Genomic DNA, 20,000 nt, shown 5'->3' with positions numbered 1-20,000 from the left:
CCATATCATCAAGGAAATAACCAGCATCTTCAGGCATTTGGCAGTCGGAGTCAACTTTGTCGTTTGCTTCAAAAGGGTTGTCACCATCTGATAACTCAATGTCGACATGGAAACGACCTGCAACTTCGGACCCTTGGCAGTCTGTGTCAATTTTGTTGTCTGCTTCACAAGGTTTGTCATCATCTAACAACTCCAAGTCGTCATGGAAACGAACTGCAACTTCAGACCTCTGGCAGTCGGTGTCAACTTTGCTGTCTGCTTCAAAAGGGTTGTCACCATCTGACAACTCCACATCATCATGGAAAGGACCTACAACTTCAGACTCCTGGCAGTCGGTGTCAACTTTGTCCTCTGCCTCACAAGGTTTGAGTTTGTCACCATCTGACAACACCACATCGCCATGGAAAGGACCTGCAAATTTGGACTTCTGGCAGTGGGTGTCAACTTTGTCTTCTGCTTCACAAGGTTTGTTGACATCTAATAACACAATAACTTTAACACTGAGAGACCACAGAAAGTGGGCAGCTTAATTAATTACACAAAAATATTTACATGCAATAAAAACAACCAGAATCAAGGTTTTCTCTCTTCAGCAGAAACTTGGCTTCACTGGCTTTAAGTATCTTTGTTTGTTTTGTAGGGATAAGTTATTTTCATAGGGTGTCCATTTATTTTAGTCAGTCTTGTGTTAGTATTGAAGTAATATCAATTTAAGCACAACTAACTTACTGGCTAATTTTATTCTAAATTTTATCACTGGACCACCATAAAGTGTTCATTGTCTGCATCAATGGGTGTGTACTGGTCAGTTTAAATTATGAAAAAAAAACACTTATAAGAGCTTCAGGGAAATGGAAACTGCCCATGTTATTATTGAGTACTAAAAATAATGTCTATGACCTCAACACAGTTTTCTACTTTACAGTATTTATTCTCCAAAATTGTCCCAAATACCTTGTGTTGTTTTTTGACCCTTTGGATTAAAAAATTACTTTTTTATTTCCTTTGAAAGATAAAAAAAGTGGTCATACTTTGATCCATAACCAAGCATTGAAGGGGAATGGGTTCGATACCGGGTTGACGTTGCAAATTAATTTGCATAACTGTGTCTGCAAAGCAGAAAACTGTGTTGATTGAGGTGATAGGCACTTTAAGATGTCTTCAACCTCATCCCTACATACTACAGAATTAAGTCCCCTCAAACATTAAAGGGTTCTTACCTTTCAAAGAGGTAGTACCAGCAACAGCCTTAGTTCCAACTGCGTTATAATGCATGGCTCCTTCACCCGTCCTTTGAACTGACTCATTTCCAACGGGATGTTGTTCTCCAGCAATGTCCTGGGATTCAGGATATACCCCTATAAGTCCTTTGCCAGCACTGACCACAGATTCACCTTCCTCACAGATCCAAGCTGTCATTTTTCCAGAATCATCCTTCAAAGCTTCTTCTTCTTCTTCTTCTTCTTCTTCTTCTTCTTCTTCTTCTTCTTCTGGTTCAGTCATAACTTCCTGACCTTCACAAGAAAAACACTCTGATCTTACAGGCCTTTCATCAACTGCTGAAGCTCCTTCATCAGTAGCACCAACTTCTCCAACACCAACAGAATTGCAAGCCTCTTCAAATTTTGTTTGACATGAGTTATGAGCCAAAGCTTTGTTGTTTGCTTCCTTTAACTCAACAGTTTCATCCCTGATGTTATCCTCAACCTTCCAGGTTTCTTCACTCTCACTTATTTCCATACTCTCTGGTTGACTTGCTTTTTCCACATTGAGTTCCTGCTCCTTCTTACCCTGTGGTTCTGGAGAAGAAAATTCACTCCAAGAATCACTTTGGACCTTGCTGTTTTCTTTTGTAACACCACTGGCATTTTCAAGATACATTGTCTTGGATGGCAAAACTTTGCCAGATTTTGAAGAGGTTTCATCTTCTTCTTTATCAGAGCTTGCACAAAACTGTTTTAAACCTTTTGGATAATCAGTCTTGTGTTTCAGCTTATTATTTGGAAGTGAAGGCTTTGTTTTTTTAACAGTCTGTGGTGCATCTTCTAAAGAGGTATTTTCATCAGCAGACTCTTCTGAATGCAAATTTAACAGTTCCTCAAATGAGCCTCCACCAAGAGGGTTCCATCCTTTGTGATACTTCTTCTTATTTTTTTTACCTCCTCTTCGAGTCTTTCTCTTATGTTTCTGTGGCAAAGGATTTTGTTTGTCATCAAGACCAGCTTTTTCTGTCAAGGAAGTTTCATCGAAGTTTGCCAAATCTTGTCCTTCTTCATACATACTTCCTGCAAATGGGTTGAGTTCCTCTGGGTATTTTGTCTTGGGTTTCATCTTGCCTTTACTGCTTATTGAACTACATGGAGGACAGTTGTCATTGTCTTTGGCATGCTGATCCTTACAGCTTTGCACAGTTAAATCCTTCATTTCAATAGAGTCACAGTTGCTGTCTTGCACAGGAGCCACTGGTGGTTGATTTCTTGGTGGTAGTGGAGGTAACGGAGGTTTCCTCCTTGGCTTTTTGGGTCCTTCATTATTTCTGGATGCACAATCAAGGTTCTTGGTTGCATTTGTCTTCGCCCTGTGCTCCTTTGGTCTTTTTGTTGATGCACAATAATTCTTGCCTTCAAACAAGTGGTCACATGGTTCAATACCACTAGAGAAATTAATGATAGGATCAATGGCTTCTGCAGTCTGCAAACTGTTCCTCTGTGGCCTGGATTGTTCCGCATTAGAGTCCATCTTGCTACTTCCAGGGGAGCCACATTTGAGGCCATCCTCTCTTCCTTTGGTGCCCTTCTTTACAGAAGAAGATGATTTCTCAGCACCTTTCACATATTTTCTCATTTCCTCCTTGACATTAAAGCAACTGGATTGTGATCGAAACACAACAAAAATGCATCAGACAAAGCAACCATAATTTTGATCAAGTTGTCATTGAGTACTAGGCATATCCTTGAAAACAAGAAACAAAATTTAACCCATTGACTCCTGGGAGTGAGACTTAACAGAGTTAACTCTGTCTATAACGTCAGACAATTTTACCATCAATGGAGTGCAGTTGAGGAGACAACAGGTTAACAACCTCTACATCCTCTCAAAAACTATGTCCCCTTTAATTAACCCATTGACTCCTAGGAGTGAGACTTAATAGAATTTACTCTGTCTAACACCAGATGATTTTACTCGTCAATTGGGGAGGGGGGGGGGGGTGGTTCAGGAGTCACTGGATTAATTAACAGCCTCTACATCCCCTCAAAAACTATGTTTCCTTTAACCCATTGACTCCTAGAATTTACAAGGAAAGGTTACGTTTATACAAACGTTGGCTGTGTAGCACTTATATTTTAAAAAGAGTTAACTGAATAGAGTGTAATGTGAAGTGCTCGATTTCTGTCCCATATGAACCATGTGAGCGTTAGCCCTACTGATGGAAAAGGGCCCACACAAGGACAGAGACAGAGATCTAACCCGAAGGTCGTGGGTTCATTTCCCACCCTGGTCAGAGTTTTTCTCTGTCCTTGTGTGGGCCCATTTCCATCAGTGGGGCTAACGCTCACATGGTTCATATGGGATAGAAATCGAGCACTTCACATTACACTCTATTCAGTTAACTCTGTTTAATAGAATTTACTCTGTCTAACACCAGGCTATTTTACTCGTCAATGGGGGAGGGGGTGGTTCAGGAGTCAATGGGTTAATTAACAGCCGGCCTCTACATCCCCTCAAAAACTATGTCCCCTTTAACCCATTGACTCCTAGGAGTGAGACTTAATAGAATTTACAGATGTACTCTGTCTAACACCAAATGATGTTACTCATCAATGGTGGGGGGGGGGGGAGGGGTGGTTTAGGAGTCACTGGGTTAATTAATAGCCTCTACAACCCCTCAAAAACTATGTCCCCTTTAATTAACCCATTGACTCCTAGGAGTGAGACTTAATTAAGTTTACTCTGTCCAACACCAAATGATGTTACTCATCAATGGTGGGGAGGATGGGGGGGGTGGGGTGGTTCAGGAATCAATGGTTTAATTAACAGCTTGATCTACATCCCCTCAAAAACTATGTTCCCTTTAATTAACCCATTGACTCCTAGGAGTGAGACTTAATAGATTTTACTCAGTCTGAAACCAGACGATTTTCCTCATCAACTGGGGGTACAGTCAGTAGGGCACCTGTCTGTTTTTGTGAGGAATCAATGGCTAAATGGTATATGTTGGATGTACAAGGTTTCTCTGTTCAGAGTTGAGGAATTAATGCCATGGCTAAAAAGCATATACCAATGCACACTGTAAATAGATTTTTTAAAACATTGGTAGAAGTAATATTGTCCTACTGTTCTACAGGTCTGGAGGAAAAAAGTGGTAAAAATTTGATTGCACACTTTCTACAATAATATTATGAGTTTGTTGTCAGTGACAGTCTGGTTGTCATTGTAATCACATGATAAAATAAATTAAACATTAAATGCCTTACTATGGAACTCCATTCACTAGCATTACAGATGTAAGCTGGAACTTGATAGAGCCTGATAAAACGTGCTTATTTGAGGGAAAAAGCTTAACAACGACTTCAAAGCTGTGTTCTTCCTCAGTTACGTAATGGTCCAGTGCCAATGACCCGGTTGCAATGACTTTTCTTTGTCCTCTGTTGGTTTCCTGTAATAAAGGCAACAAAAAACAAGCCAGTTTATAAATTTCAGTGTTATGGTTATGTGCACATTATATCACCATAGGTAAAGTCTGCTATAGCATGAAGCGACTAGGAGTATTTCTACCCCCCCCCCCCCCACCCCAACCCGGATGGGATGCCAGTCCATTGCAAGGTTACCCCCGGCATTAAATTCGCCGGTACCCATTCATACACCTAGGTGGAGAGAGGCACCGTGAGAGTAAAGTGTCTTGCCCAAGAACACAACACAATGTCCCCGGCCAGGACCCGAACCCGGACCACTCGATCCGGAGTCGAGCAATCTTGCCATGAGGCCACCGTGCCTCCCACTCAATAATATCAACATGACAACAGTGTCACTTAAAAATCAAAGAAATGTTTCACTTAAAAGTTTGTGAACTTACATTTTTTATTTGAATTTTCAAGCATCGGTCCAGGTATATTCCTTCAATCTGATGATGCTGGAAGTGGAATGAAAGATGATATATTAAATTATAAGCCAGGGCTAATTTTCCTCGCACCGGAAAGATTCAAAGCTTCGAAAGATCACCAAAATCTTATAACATAAGCTTTTCCAAAGGTAACTTCCCCCATAACTATAATTATTATTTTACTATAGGTAGACTGAAGATCTCAGTTTCAAAAGAAGTGTGATTACAGACAAAATTTAACTCATTGGCCAATTCAGGTACATGCTAATTACTTTCATGATTTGTGTCTGCAAAAAACCATATACCAATGCAACTTCAGATTTAGTGTATCACTGTCCAACAAACAACTTCATTAAGTGGTCTAAGCAATATTGACTTAACCACAGACTGTCTCCATCTGCATGAAAAAACTCAATGATTTACCTTGTACAGTGTTGTTTTAAGAGTAACTGGGTCGGGCTCTGGCCAAACATGAACTCCACGGGCAGGATTGTCACATTCAGGCTGCCAAGGGATGGGCTGCAAACAAATTATAACTTTTTATTACACATCCCAAATATGCATGTGTGGAATGACAAAATGTGATAAGAAATTAGGTGAGTTGGTTGTTTGTCTGAGTGAGCTATGAAGTCATTGATTAGATAGATAGATAGCTTCATGAAAAATCCATTGCAGCCAAAAGGCTGGATTACGGACTGTACAAATGTTTACTTAATACTAAATACAAAAAAGATGAAAAACTAAATAAAAAAAGCTAAAAATACTATGTATATGTATACTATTATATATATTATACGTGATGAAATTTAAGAAATAGCCGCGTTGTACATGATAAAATTATTCTTAATAGTCTATTTTGTTCTGCAAAAACTTAAAAGGTATGTTAAAAGTGCGCTTTCTCCTTAAGGCTACAGTACTAAGATTATGTGACGGCAAAAGGCCATGTAATTTGTGGCAGCTGTTGTCTTTGATCTCATTGAATAGGCGCTCCATCAGCAATTGGCGCTGTTGGTAAAGGGTGGCAATATTGCACTCTTTAACAGCTTCTTGGTAACCTAAATCTGGGAAAATTATTCTAAGTGCATGGGGCTGAATTTTCTCTATCTCTTCAGAGAGATACTTAGGTATATGTAGACCATTGTGGAAAACTTGGCAAGCATATTCAGACAAGGGCCGGATACACGTAGTATAAAAACAAACTAGCTGCGCAGGATCTCCTTTTGAACGCTTAAGTTGCCTTAACTGGTAAAGCCTGGAGGCTCCTTTTTTGATAACATTCTCTATGTGAGCATTCCACTTAAGATTGTTTCAGTTGAAATCGTGAGACCAAGAAGACTTGATATTGAGCTTTTAAAACCCTTTCCTGCCTGAGGGGGCCCCCATTGACAAAGTAAAATCATCTGGCATTAGGCAGAGTAAAATCTGCAAGTGTCCCTCTTCAAGGCAGGAAAGGGTTAAAGGAAACTTGTACAGACTCAAAACAAAAATAAAACTAACGAAATGATATACTGTATGAAATAAATCATATATTGAACTGCTAATATGAAATCAAGTGAGCTATGATCCTCAGAAGCCTGAAAAATTTAGGACTTCAATGGTGTTGATTCATTCATCACGGGAACATGTGGATCCACAAATGACCAGCTCCCAACATCAGTGGCTTCATAGCCCAGAACTTTGGTTAGAGTGTCACAAGGTCACGAGTCAAACCCCGATGAAGTCTTGAATTTTTCAGGCATTGCAACACATTTGCTAAAATTGCGTTCACAACTGTGAGGATCATAGCTCACTTGAAAAATAAAACTAATCACTCCGAATTTTCTTACATGACAAAAACACAAAATACATAGTAATACATGTAAATATGGTTTGTTCTTGTAAGGTAGAGTGTTTCAAAGCGTAAAAATAATCTGTTGTTTAGTCAAAGGTGTTGGGAGATTGTAGCAGGTTGTCAAACTAAAAAATCTAGACCTGATTGTAGGTTTCCTTGTTGCAAATTATTACCTGTAAAAAGTTTTCGAAAAATGTGATTTGATATATGTTAAACTCCACATACAGTCACCATTAATAATATTTTTAAGAATCTTGATTTAAAAGGACTAATTAAATTAGGAATATGAACTGAAACACAGAAACAAAAAGCATACCTTTGTGTGACAGTTCCTGTCATCTTTGTTCCATACAATGACAAGTTTTTCAGGTTGCCTGGCAAAGACGATTTTATTAGCTTTTTAGGAAGGAAACACAACAGCTTCAAACAAAAAAAGGACAAATACATTCAATTTCATGTACTAACAGTTTAATATAACTCATTCAGAGATCTAACCAGAAAAAAAATTAATTCAGGGTCATTCAAGATCAACACCTACAAATTAGGTGAAATCCATCATAGCACATGACAACTTAGCAGTTACGAGGAAAGCCTGTACAAAAGGCCAAGGCACAAACCACAGACCTCTGCACAGTGTTCTTAACCCATATGTAGTGGTTGAAAATTCTCCTTGGTTAAAAATTTTTCAAACTTAAGTTGTTTTTTTTTCCCTTTTTTCAGATTATGACTGTAAAACAAAAGAAAGTAAAAAGAAAAAAATTGAATCTGCAAAACTTTTAATCAAGGAAAAATTTTAAGTATAGGGATATCTGTTTACAAACATTGCTTTTGTTATTCAAATGTGCCAACCACAGGAACAAAAGACCATTTGTTTTGACAGCCAATGAGGCTTTGGTTGGCACATTTTAGAGATTATTTCTAACATTATCTCGTAACACTGAATGGGAAGATTTAACCGTCCCATTTTTAAAAAAAGACGATGTATCTTGATTTTAAGGATCAAAGAAATGCCTTATATCGTTGCCATGGTAATGTACTTATTTTGGAGGAAAATGTGATGTGAGAAATCTATGATGAACACTTAATACCCTGGCCAAATTTTGTCTTGATATGATTATCCTAACTGTATCTAAGGACAGAAAATGTTTATTTGTCCGAAAAAGGGAGAAACTGTTGCGAGCCTCCTTAACTGACAACTCCTAATAGGGGATTTTTTCTGGGCCAATGAAACACCATCAACAAAATGACAGCACAGAACAACAACCGGCAGGAGGCAAACCAGTTGGCTATTTACAAGTGCAGCCAAAAAGGTGATACTCTGGGCCCAGTTGTTCCGAAGCCGATTAACCTAATCCAGGATTAGCGTAAACATTTGTTTCATTTGTTCAACTTTTTGCTGAAATTTTCTTTTGCTTAGCTTATTTTTGTTTTTCAAGATTGACTTCTTCTAATGTAAGGTTTTGCCGAATATCAGCGTTGAACAGCATTTGGGGGTAAAGAAATAAACTCCTTTGTTAATTTTTAATCTGGTATTAGTGTTAATCAATCGGCTTTTGAACAACCGGGCCATGGATGTCAAGGCCAGCAACCGTCTTTTGAAACCGTCACTTATGAGTTTGAGCATTCTATAATTAATTCACCAAAAAATTGCTTACTGGTTCTTGCTTTGTCAAATAAGGTACAAATGAATGTGTTTTTTTCGATATGTACAAAATTAAATTGCATCTTCCGCCATATTTCACTGTCAAATTTGATATTTTCCTGAAAGGGTCTGGGACGGGGAAACTCGCTCGCCCCAGTGTGTCACCGCATTGAGTGGAGACTTCCGGTTAGGCGCGTGAAAAATTGGGGAAATATGATACTTTTTGCGGGAAAAACCTGTTCCTAAAAATAAATACGCTCAGTCTGCATTCTCTGACCGTTTACCTATTTATTTTGCACGTATTTTATGATCTCGAACAAACAAAGATTCCTTGAATGGTCCAACTGGGGACCAATTGCTTGAATGAGTAATGATTTGTCGCTCTCCTTAAAGATAAAAAAAAAAATCCTTAAAACAGTTCTTTACTGACTCCCGCAGACAATTTCGTTTGGCGGAGGGTAAAGAAATTGTAAAACTGTCTTACATGAAACGGTAAATGCGTCGGGGATTTTCATATTGATCCACAGCTGATGCGCGCGATTTGGGGAAAACTGAACAATTAGTTTCCTTTTTTTTGTAGCTTACCAGTCATCTTTGAGACATTCCAAGATTAGCGTATTCACAGAAAATGTAATCTGAAATTCCCGAGATAGGTTTCTTCTTCCTTTTAACTTCTGAATTACTGAAGCCATTTTACCGCAGCGATTCGCTCTCAGATTAACTCCAATTTGCTTTATTTGATGCAATTGTGATGTCATGTTGCCATGACAATTACACCAATTAGCCTTAATTGCTCGCTTTTAGAATCTCTGTAATGTGGTTAATTTACATTATCAACTCCTTTGATAAAACCAAATTTTTGTATGCTACTTCCCCACCGACGCAGCACCACAGTTTCTTTAGAAACTACCCCTTCATTAATTGCTCGGATCCTCGCATTGAAACAGGTTTAGGAACAGTCATTTGCTTTTAATATTATCCAAAATTATACCTTCACACAATGTTTAATTGGATTAAAACTCATTAGAAAATACAATATATTTTTGTTTCTTGTTTCTGCAAATAATCGGAAACGTCTCGTGCTTCAGCTCACTAATGTTGCATACCTTGGAACGCAACATGTCAACATCTGTATTAAAACCTGACACCGTCCTATTTGTGGAAGTACAACTATTTTTTCTCATTGTGTGAGAGAAAAAAAAAGCGCAAATTATCAAATGTATGTTACTGAAGCCCCTTTCTATCAATAATGTGTAATATTTTCTCTAATCTTTGGTTGTTTGCGTCTTTAGCTTGGTTCATCTCACTCTCGCATTCTTGTATCTTCTTTTCAAGTCCCTCAATTTTAGCATCTTTGTCACTGAGATGAGCGCAAATTTCCTTTTGCAACTCCAAGGATTTCAGCTTCTCGTGTGGGACGTCAAACAGGGCTTCTTGGATGTCTACAGCAGCACCTAACTTCTCCATTGCTTTCTCAAATTCCCCCTGATAAAAAAAGGCCAAGAAAGATAAAAGGTGATGATTGGGATGCCGTTGTAGGCTTGGTATTTGCTACAAGGTTAAAAGCTAAGTAAGTGGTGACCTTCATGACTCTGGCCGCACTTTCTGAATAAATTGCGAAGGGATAACACTCGTGAAATTCTACTATTCTCACCCCTAGCAAAGAAGCACCGAAGTTCTTTGGAGACTATCCGCTCCCCCTACCGTCATAGACTCAGATTTTTCAAGCTAAGATGCTAATCATTGCAGTTGCAGTTATTTACGTTACTTGAGCAGTAACGAAAGGAAAGCCTGAAAATTTTCAGGCTTGAACCGGGGATCCGAACCCTGAATTCTGGCTTTCCTTTCGTTACTCAAGTAACGTTAATAACTGCGATGATCAGCATCTTACCTTGATTCATGTCTCCGCTGTTCAAATATATATGGCGTTCATATATATTAACTTTCGTTATACTCAAATTTTTGTCGAGAGAAACATATATTTTCCAACCACTCGTTTCCGTCTTTTAGACCCATCCTTTGAAGTAAGTTGCGTGGATATACGCTTCGTAACTGGTTACAACCGGTTATGGTTGCTTTGTTTAAAGTGTAAGTTCACTTATCAAGCTAGTTCACAGACACCCCACTTTTAATAATCTGAAGTCTTGCAGGAGGCAACCAGTTGAATCCTGGACAACCGGAAGCAAATCCAAACCAGAGGTTCGAAAGCGATTTGGACCCGGGGCAACCGCATGTAACCAGGTGATCTGGTGACGTATTTGGAGGACTGGGAAGAAAAATGGACGCCGTATCTCACAACCGCGCGCGGCCTTAGGTGTTGTTTCCAAACTCCCTGCAGTATTTCCATCGCCAAAACTCAACAGATCATTCCATGTCTGCCACATTTCCTGTTACTGAATGAAACATTCAAGTAGACCCGACGAGCTCCAATCTCGCCTCTGCCATGTTGAATTCGAAAATAAGACCGCGCGCGTTCGTGGGATACGGCGTTAAATCTTTTTTCTCCCCAGTCCTCCGAATTACGTCACCAGATCACCTGGAACCACTGGACCACCACCGCCTCCCGTTTCAGATTTCTGTTTGTCTTTGTCCTTCACCGTCCGATAATCTACCTGATTAAAATGTCCCTGAGAGAGAAAGGTGGAAGGGTTGAGGACCGTGTAAGGGTTCAACGCCATTTATACTTACTTGCGTAGCAAGTGTTGCGGCGCGTCTTTGAATGCACGAATAGTAAATAAAGGGAAAGCGCATGCGCGATCGGATCGATTTCATTTCCGTCTGCGTCATTTCCAGTCATTTCAGAATGTTCAGGTATTCTTTTCGCGTTCGTCCTCACTGTTCTCTGCACTTGCATGTACAGCATAAACTGGCCTTTGGGTAAATAATTTTAAAATGTTTACGTATCGAAGACTTGCCTTCATTTTGTAAGCTTCGCCCAAACTGTGGAGAGTTCGAGCAGTTTCTTGGTTAAAAAAATCTTTTCTGATACTCGACGCGCGAGAAAGATATTCCACAGCTTTGTCGAAGTCATCCAGTGCAAGACAATCGTTGCCAAGGTAATTGTAAAGGGTGCCGGTGAAGGGATGTTCGCCAAGTTGATCAACATAAACACTCAAGGCGCTCTCCCTGAGGCTTAAGGCTTCATCGTGATTGCCTAATGAACTAAGAACAGCTACAACAAATAAGAAAAAATGAAAAATGGAATTAGTTTGAACGGCGATGAACGCTATGTTTACATCTGTTTTAAAATGAGTAATTTCCATGAAATGTATTTTCATGCGAGGAGCAGGGCTGGCGCAGTGGTTAGAGCACTCGCCTTCTACCAATGTGGCCCAGGATCGATTCTCAGATTGCATGCCATGTGTGGGTTGAGTTTCTTGGTTCTCTACTCTTCTCCGAGAGGTTTTTCCCCGGGGACTCCGGTTTCCCCCTATCCTCAAAAACCAACATTTGATTTGATTTGTTCTGATTTCAGTTGATTTGTAGTCTCCCCAATTAGTAGAGCACTCGTGCTCGGCTAAATAACTTTGAATGAAGGGGTAGTTTCTAAAGAAACTGTGGTGCTGCGTCGGTGGGGAAGTAGTATACAAAAATTTGGTTTATCAACGGAGTTGATAATGTAAATTGACCACCGTACAGAGATTCTAAAAGCTGACGTTTCGAGCGTTAGCCCTTCGTCAGAGCGAATCGAGGGATTATGGGTTACGTGTAGTTTTTATAGTAGAGTAGGAGCTACGCTATTGGTGGAAACATGGCAACGTGAAAAGTAGGAATATATTAGTTAAATGAAAAGCGTTCGTTAATACCGTGAGGATTAAGGGTGCCGATTTGAAAGATGAATTTTTGTTCCAGATTCTTGCGGCTTTCCGTCGTACCTAGATGTAGGGAAAGGCCGCAGATAGCCATGTGTTTTATGGAGTGGTTAGGCAGATTAAAATGGCGAGCGACTGGCTTAGATGCATCCTTGTCATTCTTCTCAACATCGCGAAGGTGTTCGCGGAATCGGTCACCTAGTCGTCTACCTGTCTCACCAATGTATAATTTATTGCATAACGTACAGGTTATGCAATAAATGACATTTGCGGAGGTACATGTGAAACGATCGGTGATCTTAACAGATCGCTTAGGTCCCGATATCTTGCTAGTGTTAACAACTTTTCACGTTGCCATGTTACCACCAATAGCGTAGCTCCTACTCTACTATAAAAACTACACGTAACCCATAATCCCTCGATTCGCTCTGACGAAGGGCTAACGCTCGAAACGTCAGCTTTTAGAATCTCTGTACGGTGGTCAATTTACATTATCAACTCCGTTGATAAACCAAATGTTTGTAGATAACTTTGAGACTTAAAGTGATTATTATTCATGTAAGTCAATGGACCAAACGAGCAAAGAATCGTCTTGAAACGGAGGCAATCACACATAGTTCATGACGTCAGGAACAACGAATATCATTACTAAAAGTTGGTGATCCTTCGCCGCAAGGGCGAAGTATCCTCTAAAAAACCTGGTTGGACCGACCTGCGTTAGTTTTCTTTGCAACTAACTAACTGCAGACAGTACTGTTTCGGCCTTCTGGGCCTCATCAATGCAGTGCTGATATCTAGGATGGGGGTTAAGCTATAAAGCCACCCCAGATGTCCCACACATGTGGTACATCCAAGTCATGCCAGAGTGCTCAAACTAGCGAGCTAGTGAGCATGCGCAATTGCTAGCGGCAATGACTCATCCTAGTAGAGTGCTCAATTTGAACATGAAAGCAAAAGCTTGGTTAATTTGAATGCTTTGTACAGGTAGTCCTTCCAAATGCCCGGTATGGCCGGTCAGTTCTGTCAAATGGAAAGTGTCTTTTAAGACACCGGCCCATCACGATCTTTTCTTGATTTGCTTATTTTCACGTTGAGTCTAGCTTCGTTTGCTTCTTCAGACGCACACCGTTTGTCATACAGTCTCCGTTTAATTTTATTGAATTTTACTTTTTCGTTTCCTCTATCAAAATATTTCTTTAATAAATGAGAGGGTGTAGAGTTATCCTATGTGTTACAGACCTGCTCGATCGTTGCAGCAAGCTGCGTACTTTAATGGTTCCTTATCCTTTATCTTTTCTCTCATTTGCAAAGCCTTGGAACTCAGCTCCACAGCAGACGCTTGGTTACCATTCTTTGCCATGCAACGCGCAATCTTGCTGTAACACTGCCCTATTAAGTCTCCTTCCTTAATGGCCAGCTCCTCGTAGAGATCCAAGGCACTCTTCAGGACTCGATAGCTACTCTCCGAAATAACATTACAAGTTTGGTGACACTCACAGCAATAGATAAGTTTAATGCCTACACATGTTAGGCAATCAGCCACAAGAGACAGGTCATCCTTGTTTGCGAAAAGCACACTTTCGTAAATCTCTTCAAACACACTTCGTTTCATGACTTTGGCCAAGAAAACGACCGCATTATTGAGAATTCGCGCGCAGCGTGCCGAATTCTCCGGGCCACTCTCCGTTGCGCATGCCCATAAGATTGCTTGAATGATGTGCTGCTCCTCTCTAAAGTAAAGGCAAACAGTTTCTTGTAACATGCCCTTTTGCAAGAAGTGTCGGTGCAGTTCAGTGATTAGTCCCAAATAGTGTTTGGCAAATCTCTCGCGCGCCTGCTCGTAACAAGCACGCAACCGCTCGTCATCTTTCGCCCTTTCTTCGCAGCACAGTTGAATTACTCGATGAACAAAGTACTCGTCGGAAGCGAGATCTCGGTGAACAAGCGATCTCTTTACTAGCTTTAATAAGATTGAATCAAGTTGAATGGAAGAGTTAGTTTCATGTAAACCAAAAACGATTAAAACTTGTTGACGATGGAAGGAGGCCGGAAACACAGCTAATGAGACCAAAGCTTCCTCGAGGTAATGATCTAGTTGCTGCAAACAATCAAAGAGAAATCTCTTCATTCTCAAATCTGGACACAACTCCTCCATGTTTGCCAGCTCTAACGGAGTGCTATGTTTTTGCAAAATCTCTATCAGCCTTTCTGGACCACCAACAACTTCCATATACGCTGCTGCAGCGTGCAATATCAGCGGGATATTCAAACAAAGATGAGCAACTTCCTTAGCGTCGTCATCATTAACGGTCAACGCGGCCCCAGTGTTTTCTTCAACTTTCGCCTGCAGAAGCTTAGCGGCGTCCTCGTTCTCCAACGCGAGAAGTTTGACCGGAAAACATGAGATTTGAACTGGGGTTGGATACGCCGCACGTGATGTGATTACGCATTTTACGTGTCTAGCGTAGGTAGCCATGTGGTTGACAAAAGTGTGGAATTTGTTGTTTTCCTCCGGTTCATTCAATATGTCTTCAGCGTTGTCAAGAACAAGTATTGTCCGTTCTGTCAAAGATTGCAACTTTGCCAGCGCAATTTCCCGTTGGCTTCTCCCATGACCCATGCTCACCTTAAGTTTAAGAGACATCAGAATCTTTTCACACATCTTGGAGACATACCTGATTTCTCTCAAGCAAAGAAAAATGACGTGACAGCCTTTTTCGGCCATCAAGTGACCGATTCCTTGAGCTAAGCAGGATTTTCCATAACCTGGTAAACCAGTTATGAGCACAAGTCGTTTTCCATTGCTTTCACTTAGCACTTGAACAATTTCATTCAGCAATCGGTTTCTTCCATAAAAATGAACTGGTTTGTTAGGTAACGAGCCTGATAAACATGGTCGTTCGTCAAAGAAGCCTTTGCCTAAAAGAAGAGTAAGAAGAGATGAGACGGAAGGGTTCTTTTGGATTCTCTCAAGCTACTTTTTTACCTTTACCTCTTTCCTAGGGTCTCTCTTCTCCGGGTTCAGTTACGTTCCACAAGGTTAGGATCATTAGGGAGCTTTAGCAACGAAAACGGCGACGTTCTTGAGGGTTTACCACACCTTTGCAAGTTAAAATGCTCGTTGTCGTTGCCGCCGTCGTTGCTAAAGCTCTCTATTGAAGGGTTGTGAGACGAGGGCCTACGGTTTATAGTCGTTATCAGAGAAGACTTTAAATTCTAACCATTTGCATTGCAAAGGCAGCACTTTCTCCTCAGTGATTTTAAGACCCTAAGTGTTGGTCGGCCCGAGTCGAACTCACGGCCTCCCGTTTGGCAACCCGGTGCTCAACGAACTGGGCCACCGGTGCAAGTTTTAAAGCTTGCTTACTTTTGAGCCAAGTTCGCTGGAATAGAGAAAAATTACCTTTAAAAGTAGGAAAAAAAAATAACGAAGATAGATGATTTCCCCGAGCAGTGTGGGAGACTGTTGGGTTTGCGTGACTTTCTCGTTTTGCATCCACGGCAAAGTCATGTGTCACGTATCATCATTCCATTCGGCATTTTGACTCGATCAAACCAGTGAATAATTTGCTGCTACCTATTAGTTATGTTTAACCTATTAGACACGTTTTATCTCAGCCCATAGTGGCACAATGTGTACTACTCCCGAGTTCAGAGCAGTGTACACAGTCCACTGTGCACAAGAAGGTAAAGCCCCAGATAAAATCAGATAGTCAGGGAAAACCGAAAAAAGAAAAATTTCATGACCGTCTAGCATCGCAGTCGTGAAATCGACTAGGATCTTGCATAAATTAATTTCTGTCGAAAGAACAAAAAGTAATTTACAAACATACAACTCACCTAAGGGCTGTTGAAATTGAGCGAAAAAATCTTGCAACAAGTTGTTCAGATGAATTTTTCCCACGGACTTCAGCAAGTTACTCAAGAGACCTGTGTTTTCTTCAGAAAGCAATTCATTCTCTATCATCAGAGAGAACAGTTCGTAAGCTTCCTTTACGATTTGTAGTTTTCCTCGAGGGAGATAATCTAGTAGAACAAACTTCATTTTCTCGAAGTCTTCACCAGTAAGTTCATTCGAAATGGACATCAAACAACATTTAAAGGACGGAAAGGAAGCGTCCATCCTTCTTGAGTCCTTGCCTTTCAGGAACTTTGTAGTATTTTTCAAACCAGACCTTCTTCAAATGCGGAGGACACGGATTTCGACGTGGAAAGTCTCTTATACCTGTGTTTGGATGGTGAAGTAAAAAAGAGGCGATTGTTTTATGTTTACGCCTGAGTGCGACTCGTCTTGTTCCGTCAGCCTGCCCACTGACGTCACCATTTGGTAGCGTCGTTCGCGTTCCTGATGATGAATCTCTGTTCTCGTTGTGACATCATGAAATTCTTTCCTCTCCTTGTGCACGTGATAACACTTCGGTGAATGAAGAGCGGAACGTCATACTTTACCTTTAACGTCACATTGGTAGTCTGGGTTCGAGAAAAAGGAACGCTTTCAGTGATCACTCCTTGCACTCATCACTTTACGGCCTTATTAACACAACGTGGGTTTTTCACATATTATGTTTTGATGTGCTAATCTTGGAGAGCATGAAATTTTCAGTCATAAAATGAACCCCTTAGCAACTCTGTTGGATTTTGAATCCTTTTGAAGGCATGTACACTCATCAATAGTTTGCTAACATAACATTTTACGCGAAAGAAATTACCCCATGTGGGTGGATGTGAGATCGACTTCCGTCGTGTTGGGGATATATGAATTTGAATGGCTGAAAATTTGCTTCAAGAGCTTCAAACAGCCGCAAATGCGACCTCTCAAGCTGGGGTGAGTGATTTGCAAACTACAGCTGAACACTTTGAGTTTTCTCGTGGTATACCATGTTTTTTTCTGACCCAAGAATTATTGTCAATTGATCATGAACTAATTTTTTTGTTCAAAGCCATTTTATTTCTTATCGTTGAACCTTGTTTATTTGTCGACGATAGGCCTTACATTACTTTGAACAGCTGAAAAATTCTCCGGACGGCTGGAAACTATGTGGTGATGCCTTGATACGAAATCTGTGCAGGTGACAGCTCATTTACTCGATCAGCTTAATGAATGCATTAAATTGTTATAATAGTAGTGTACTTTTCTCGGTTTTCGTGTGGCTTTTTATGGATTATCTTAATGGCCTTCCTTTTTTCATTCTTTGGCCAATAAATCTCTGATAAATTCTGATAAATTAATCAATAAAAAGTAGCATTACCCTTACGTGTACAATAAAATTACAACAACACAATTTATGAGATAAAAGCAGTGGGGTCTGTATGAATGCAAGGTCACCGGCAACCTTGCAGCCATTAATATTCATAGGCTAGTTCACTAAGCAAACAACTGTAAAATGGCCTATTGAAAATTTTCTTTTTACAACAATACTGCACAGGGCTATCAATCCCCAAAGTCTTCAAATATTGAGAACTGATAGGGATGGGATAATACATAACGTCATAACACCTGTGACGTCATTTCTGGTGACATTAAAAAAAACAACTTGCTGACTCCTTGCTATTCACCTCCAATCTAGCCAATCAGAATGCACATTGGCAATTATTCGCCGAAGGCGAGGTGAATAAAAGATGTGATTATTTTGAAAAATACACATTTTCTTTCAAACAATGTTAACTTCTTCGTCTGTCACCTCAACAAAATGGCCGAAAGCCATTTTGAAAAAACTATCGCGTAATAATCACCTCAATGGCAACCAATCAGCGCAGAGAATTTCCAATAATCACCCATGTGATTATTATTTTTATGTATTATAATTTATTTTTTTTTAATAAATAAACTTTAACATAATACATTTCACAAAGTAGATAAATGACAGAAATTTAAGTTTAGACATATATGGTTATTGACACAAAATTGGAAAAGCGAGGTACTAATATTATTGCTACTACATACACTAAAGTTTGCATCACTCTAAACTATCAAAGGAAATTTTCGAAAATATACTTGTATTTGAAGTTAATTATGAATTTGTTTACCGATAGCTCACTTTAATTTGCAATAATTTGTATTATAATATAAGTTTAACTTCCTAGTAATGTTTAATTCTATACTTAGGCTCTCCACTTTCTTTACACACCAAAAAATAATTTGACTGGGGGGAGGGTAAGAGGGGTGACACCTATTATACTAAAAGGCACTATTCATCTGTTTGGATATACTACCAATAATGATTTGACAGAAGGAGTGTCTACATGTAGTTGTCCCCTGTAATATCATTTTTCACATGACCTCATAAACATTTTCTACAGTGATGAAACTGCCAAGTTCTTTTGCTTCCAAGTTCTGGAACATCACATAAAAACCAGGTGAGTTGAGTAGGTGCTGTCAACATATAAAATTAAGGAATGTTGTTTACTTGTGAAATTCCAACTGATGCATGACATTTTTGAAAAATTTTCAAGTCACGTCCTGTTTCTGGTTTAAAGGTTGTTAATTAAATTTGACTGCAGCTGGCTGTGTTTCTTAATATGGTAAAACAATACTCTATTGGACACATTAAAATACCAATACCAGTAGCACATGTACTTTGTCTTGGTAATGTTACGTTTGGTACTGGTCACTTCACTTAAAGGTTTTAATTCTTCCCAAAAAGTTTATGAATAACAAAATGGTGAAATAAATGCAGGCTTCCTCAAAAGTGTACATTGTCTTGCTCTGTGGCTTATCTTTGGTTTTTTAATTTTATATCCATAAATTATCTATTTTCCACCAAGTCTCACTGACTGTCCACCTTCCTTGATTCATTTGGAATGTGAGTCAAAGCATACATGTCAAATTTTTACATAATTGATCTTGAACAGTAAGCATCTCATTTTGCACAGGGGGTATTTATGTGACTCAAGATTTGTGTATGGAAAATGCTTCATGAATTTCCTTGGTGGTATTTTAAATAACCTGCTCCAAAAGAATTTCTATGAAGTCAGAACCTTTGTTTTCTTAGTTTTCAGATTCTTTTGATTACTTGTAAACCCTGCAAGTTTGTGTGTAGGTACATATCCTGTATTAGTATATACTAAAACAGTGGATAGCACTGAAGGCACCCTTGAGCTCTGATTGGCTACTCAAACTCCTAATATCCTTTGCTATTCATCTCCAAGGAAGTTGCGTGGGATTTGCGCCTGGATATATTGTAATCGTTGCGGGAATAAATAAGTTAAAATCATCTTTTTGTGCTATATTACATTTATCTCACTGTTTTAGCTTATACTAAAACAACTATTCACATCAGTGTTGGTGGCTAGTGGTGAATATTTACCTCAACACTAGCCACCTCCACTTTGCTGAATATAATTTATTTTAATTAAAGTAAATACTTCTACTACTAATTAATTTGCTACCCTTAACTAACATCTTTACCTTTTCCTGATAGACATTCATCTTCTAGCCTGGTTGATCAACATGCAGTTAGGGAGATTCTTTTGTCATGGTTACGCAATCAGGTTTGTTATATAACTAGTCAAAAGCAGCATGTCATAATTAAATTATGAGTAAAATTTAAGCTGTCAGATTTTCAAAAAAATTGTGTGTGCATCAGGACAAAAACGCATGTTTTGCGTGATGTC

General features: G+C 39.5%; 3 protein-coding genes across 3 annotated transcripts in view; 1 reads left to right on the top strand and 2 right to left on the bottom strand.

Moving 5' to 3' along the window:
• LOC138011553 (titin-like) overlaps positions 1 to 8,680 on the bottom strand; it is a 15,867-nt gene extending 7,187 nt beyond the window's left edge. Inside the window, exons 1-7 of the mRNA XM_068858617.1 lie at positions 8,588 to 8,680; positions 7,249 to 7,306; positions 5,525 to 5,620; positions 5,075 to 5,131; positions 4,476 to 4,657; positions 1,221 to 2,866; positions 1 to 477 (exon numbers count right to left, since the gene is read on the bottom strand). The exon at positions 1 to 477 is cut by the window's left edge and continues 369 nt beyond it. Of these exons, the coding sequence (XP_068714718.1) occupies positions 1 to 477; positions 1,221 to 2,866; positions 4,476 to 4,498 (2,146 nt within the window). The 5' untranslated portion in view covers positions 4,499 to 4,657; positions 5,075 to 5,131; positions 5,525 to 5,620; positions 7,249 to 7,306; positions 8,588 to 8,680. The remainder of the gene's footprint in view (positions 478 to 1,220; positions 2,867 to 4,475; positions 4,658 to 5,074; positions 5,132 to 5,524; positions 5,621 to 7,248; positions 7,307 to 8,587) is intronic.
• Positions 8,681 to 9,530: 850 nt separating this feature from the next.
• LOC138011554 (uncharacterized) lies at positions 9,531 to 16,745 on the bottom strand. Its single transcript, XM_068858618.1, has 4 exons — positions 16,227 to 16,745; positions 13,626 to 15,305; positions 11,490 to 11,746; positions 9,531 to 10,059 (listed from the first exon to the last, which is right to left on the bottom strand). The coding sequence occupies exons 1-4, from the start codon at positions 16,507 to 16,509 to the stop codon at positions 9,799 to 9,801; spliced, it is 2,481 nt and encodes an 826-aa protein (XP_068714719.1). The 5' UTR covers positions 16,510 to 16,745; the 3' UTR covers positions 9,531 to 9,798.
• Positions 16,746 to 16,890: 145 nt separating this feature from the next.
• LOC138011560 (exportin-T-like) overlaps positions 16,891 to 20,000 on the top strand; it is a 60,426-nt gene continuing 57,316 nt past the window's right edge. The window contains exons 1-4 of the mRNA XM_068858626.1: positions 16,891 to 17,211; positions 17,373 to 17,455; positions 18,687 to 18,743; positions 19,808 to 19,877. Of these exons, the coding sequence (XP_068714727.1) occupies positions 17,152 to 17,211; positions 17,373 to 17,455; positions 18,687 to 18,743; positions 19,808 to 19,877 (270 nt within the window). The 5' untranslated portion in view covers positions 16,891 to 17,151. The remainder of the gene's footprint in view (positions 17,212 to 17,372; positions 17,456 to 18,686; positions 18,744 to 19,807; positions 19,878 to 20,000) is intronic.

The sequence above is a fragment of the Montipora foliosa genome, chromosome 7, assembly GCF_036669935.1.
Source record: "Montipora foliosa isolate CH-2021 chromosome 7, ASM3666993v2, whole genome shotgun sequence".
NCBI classification, from domain to species: domain Eukaryota; kingdom Metazoa; phylum Cnidaria; class Anthozoa; order Scleractinia; family Acroporidae; genus Montipora; species Montipora foliosa.
The sequence above is the reverse complement of the archived record's forward strand: the minus strand, read 5'-3'. Positions and strand labels throughout refer to the sequence as shown.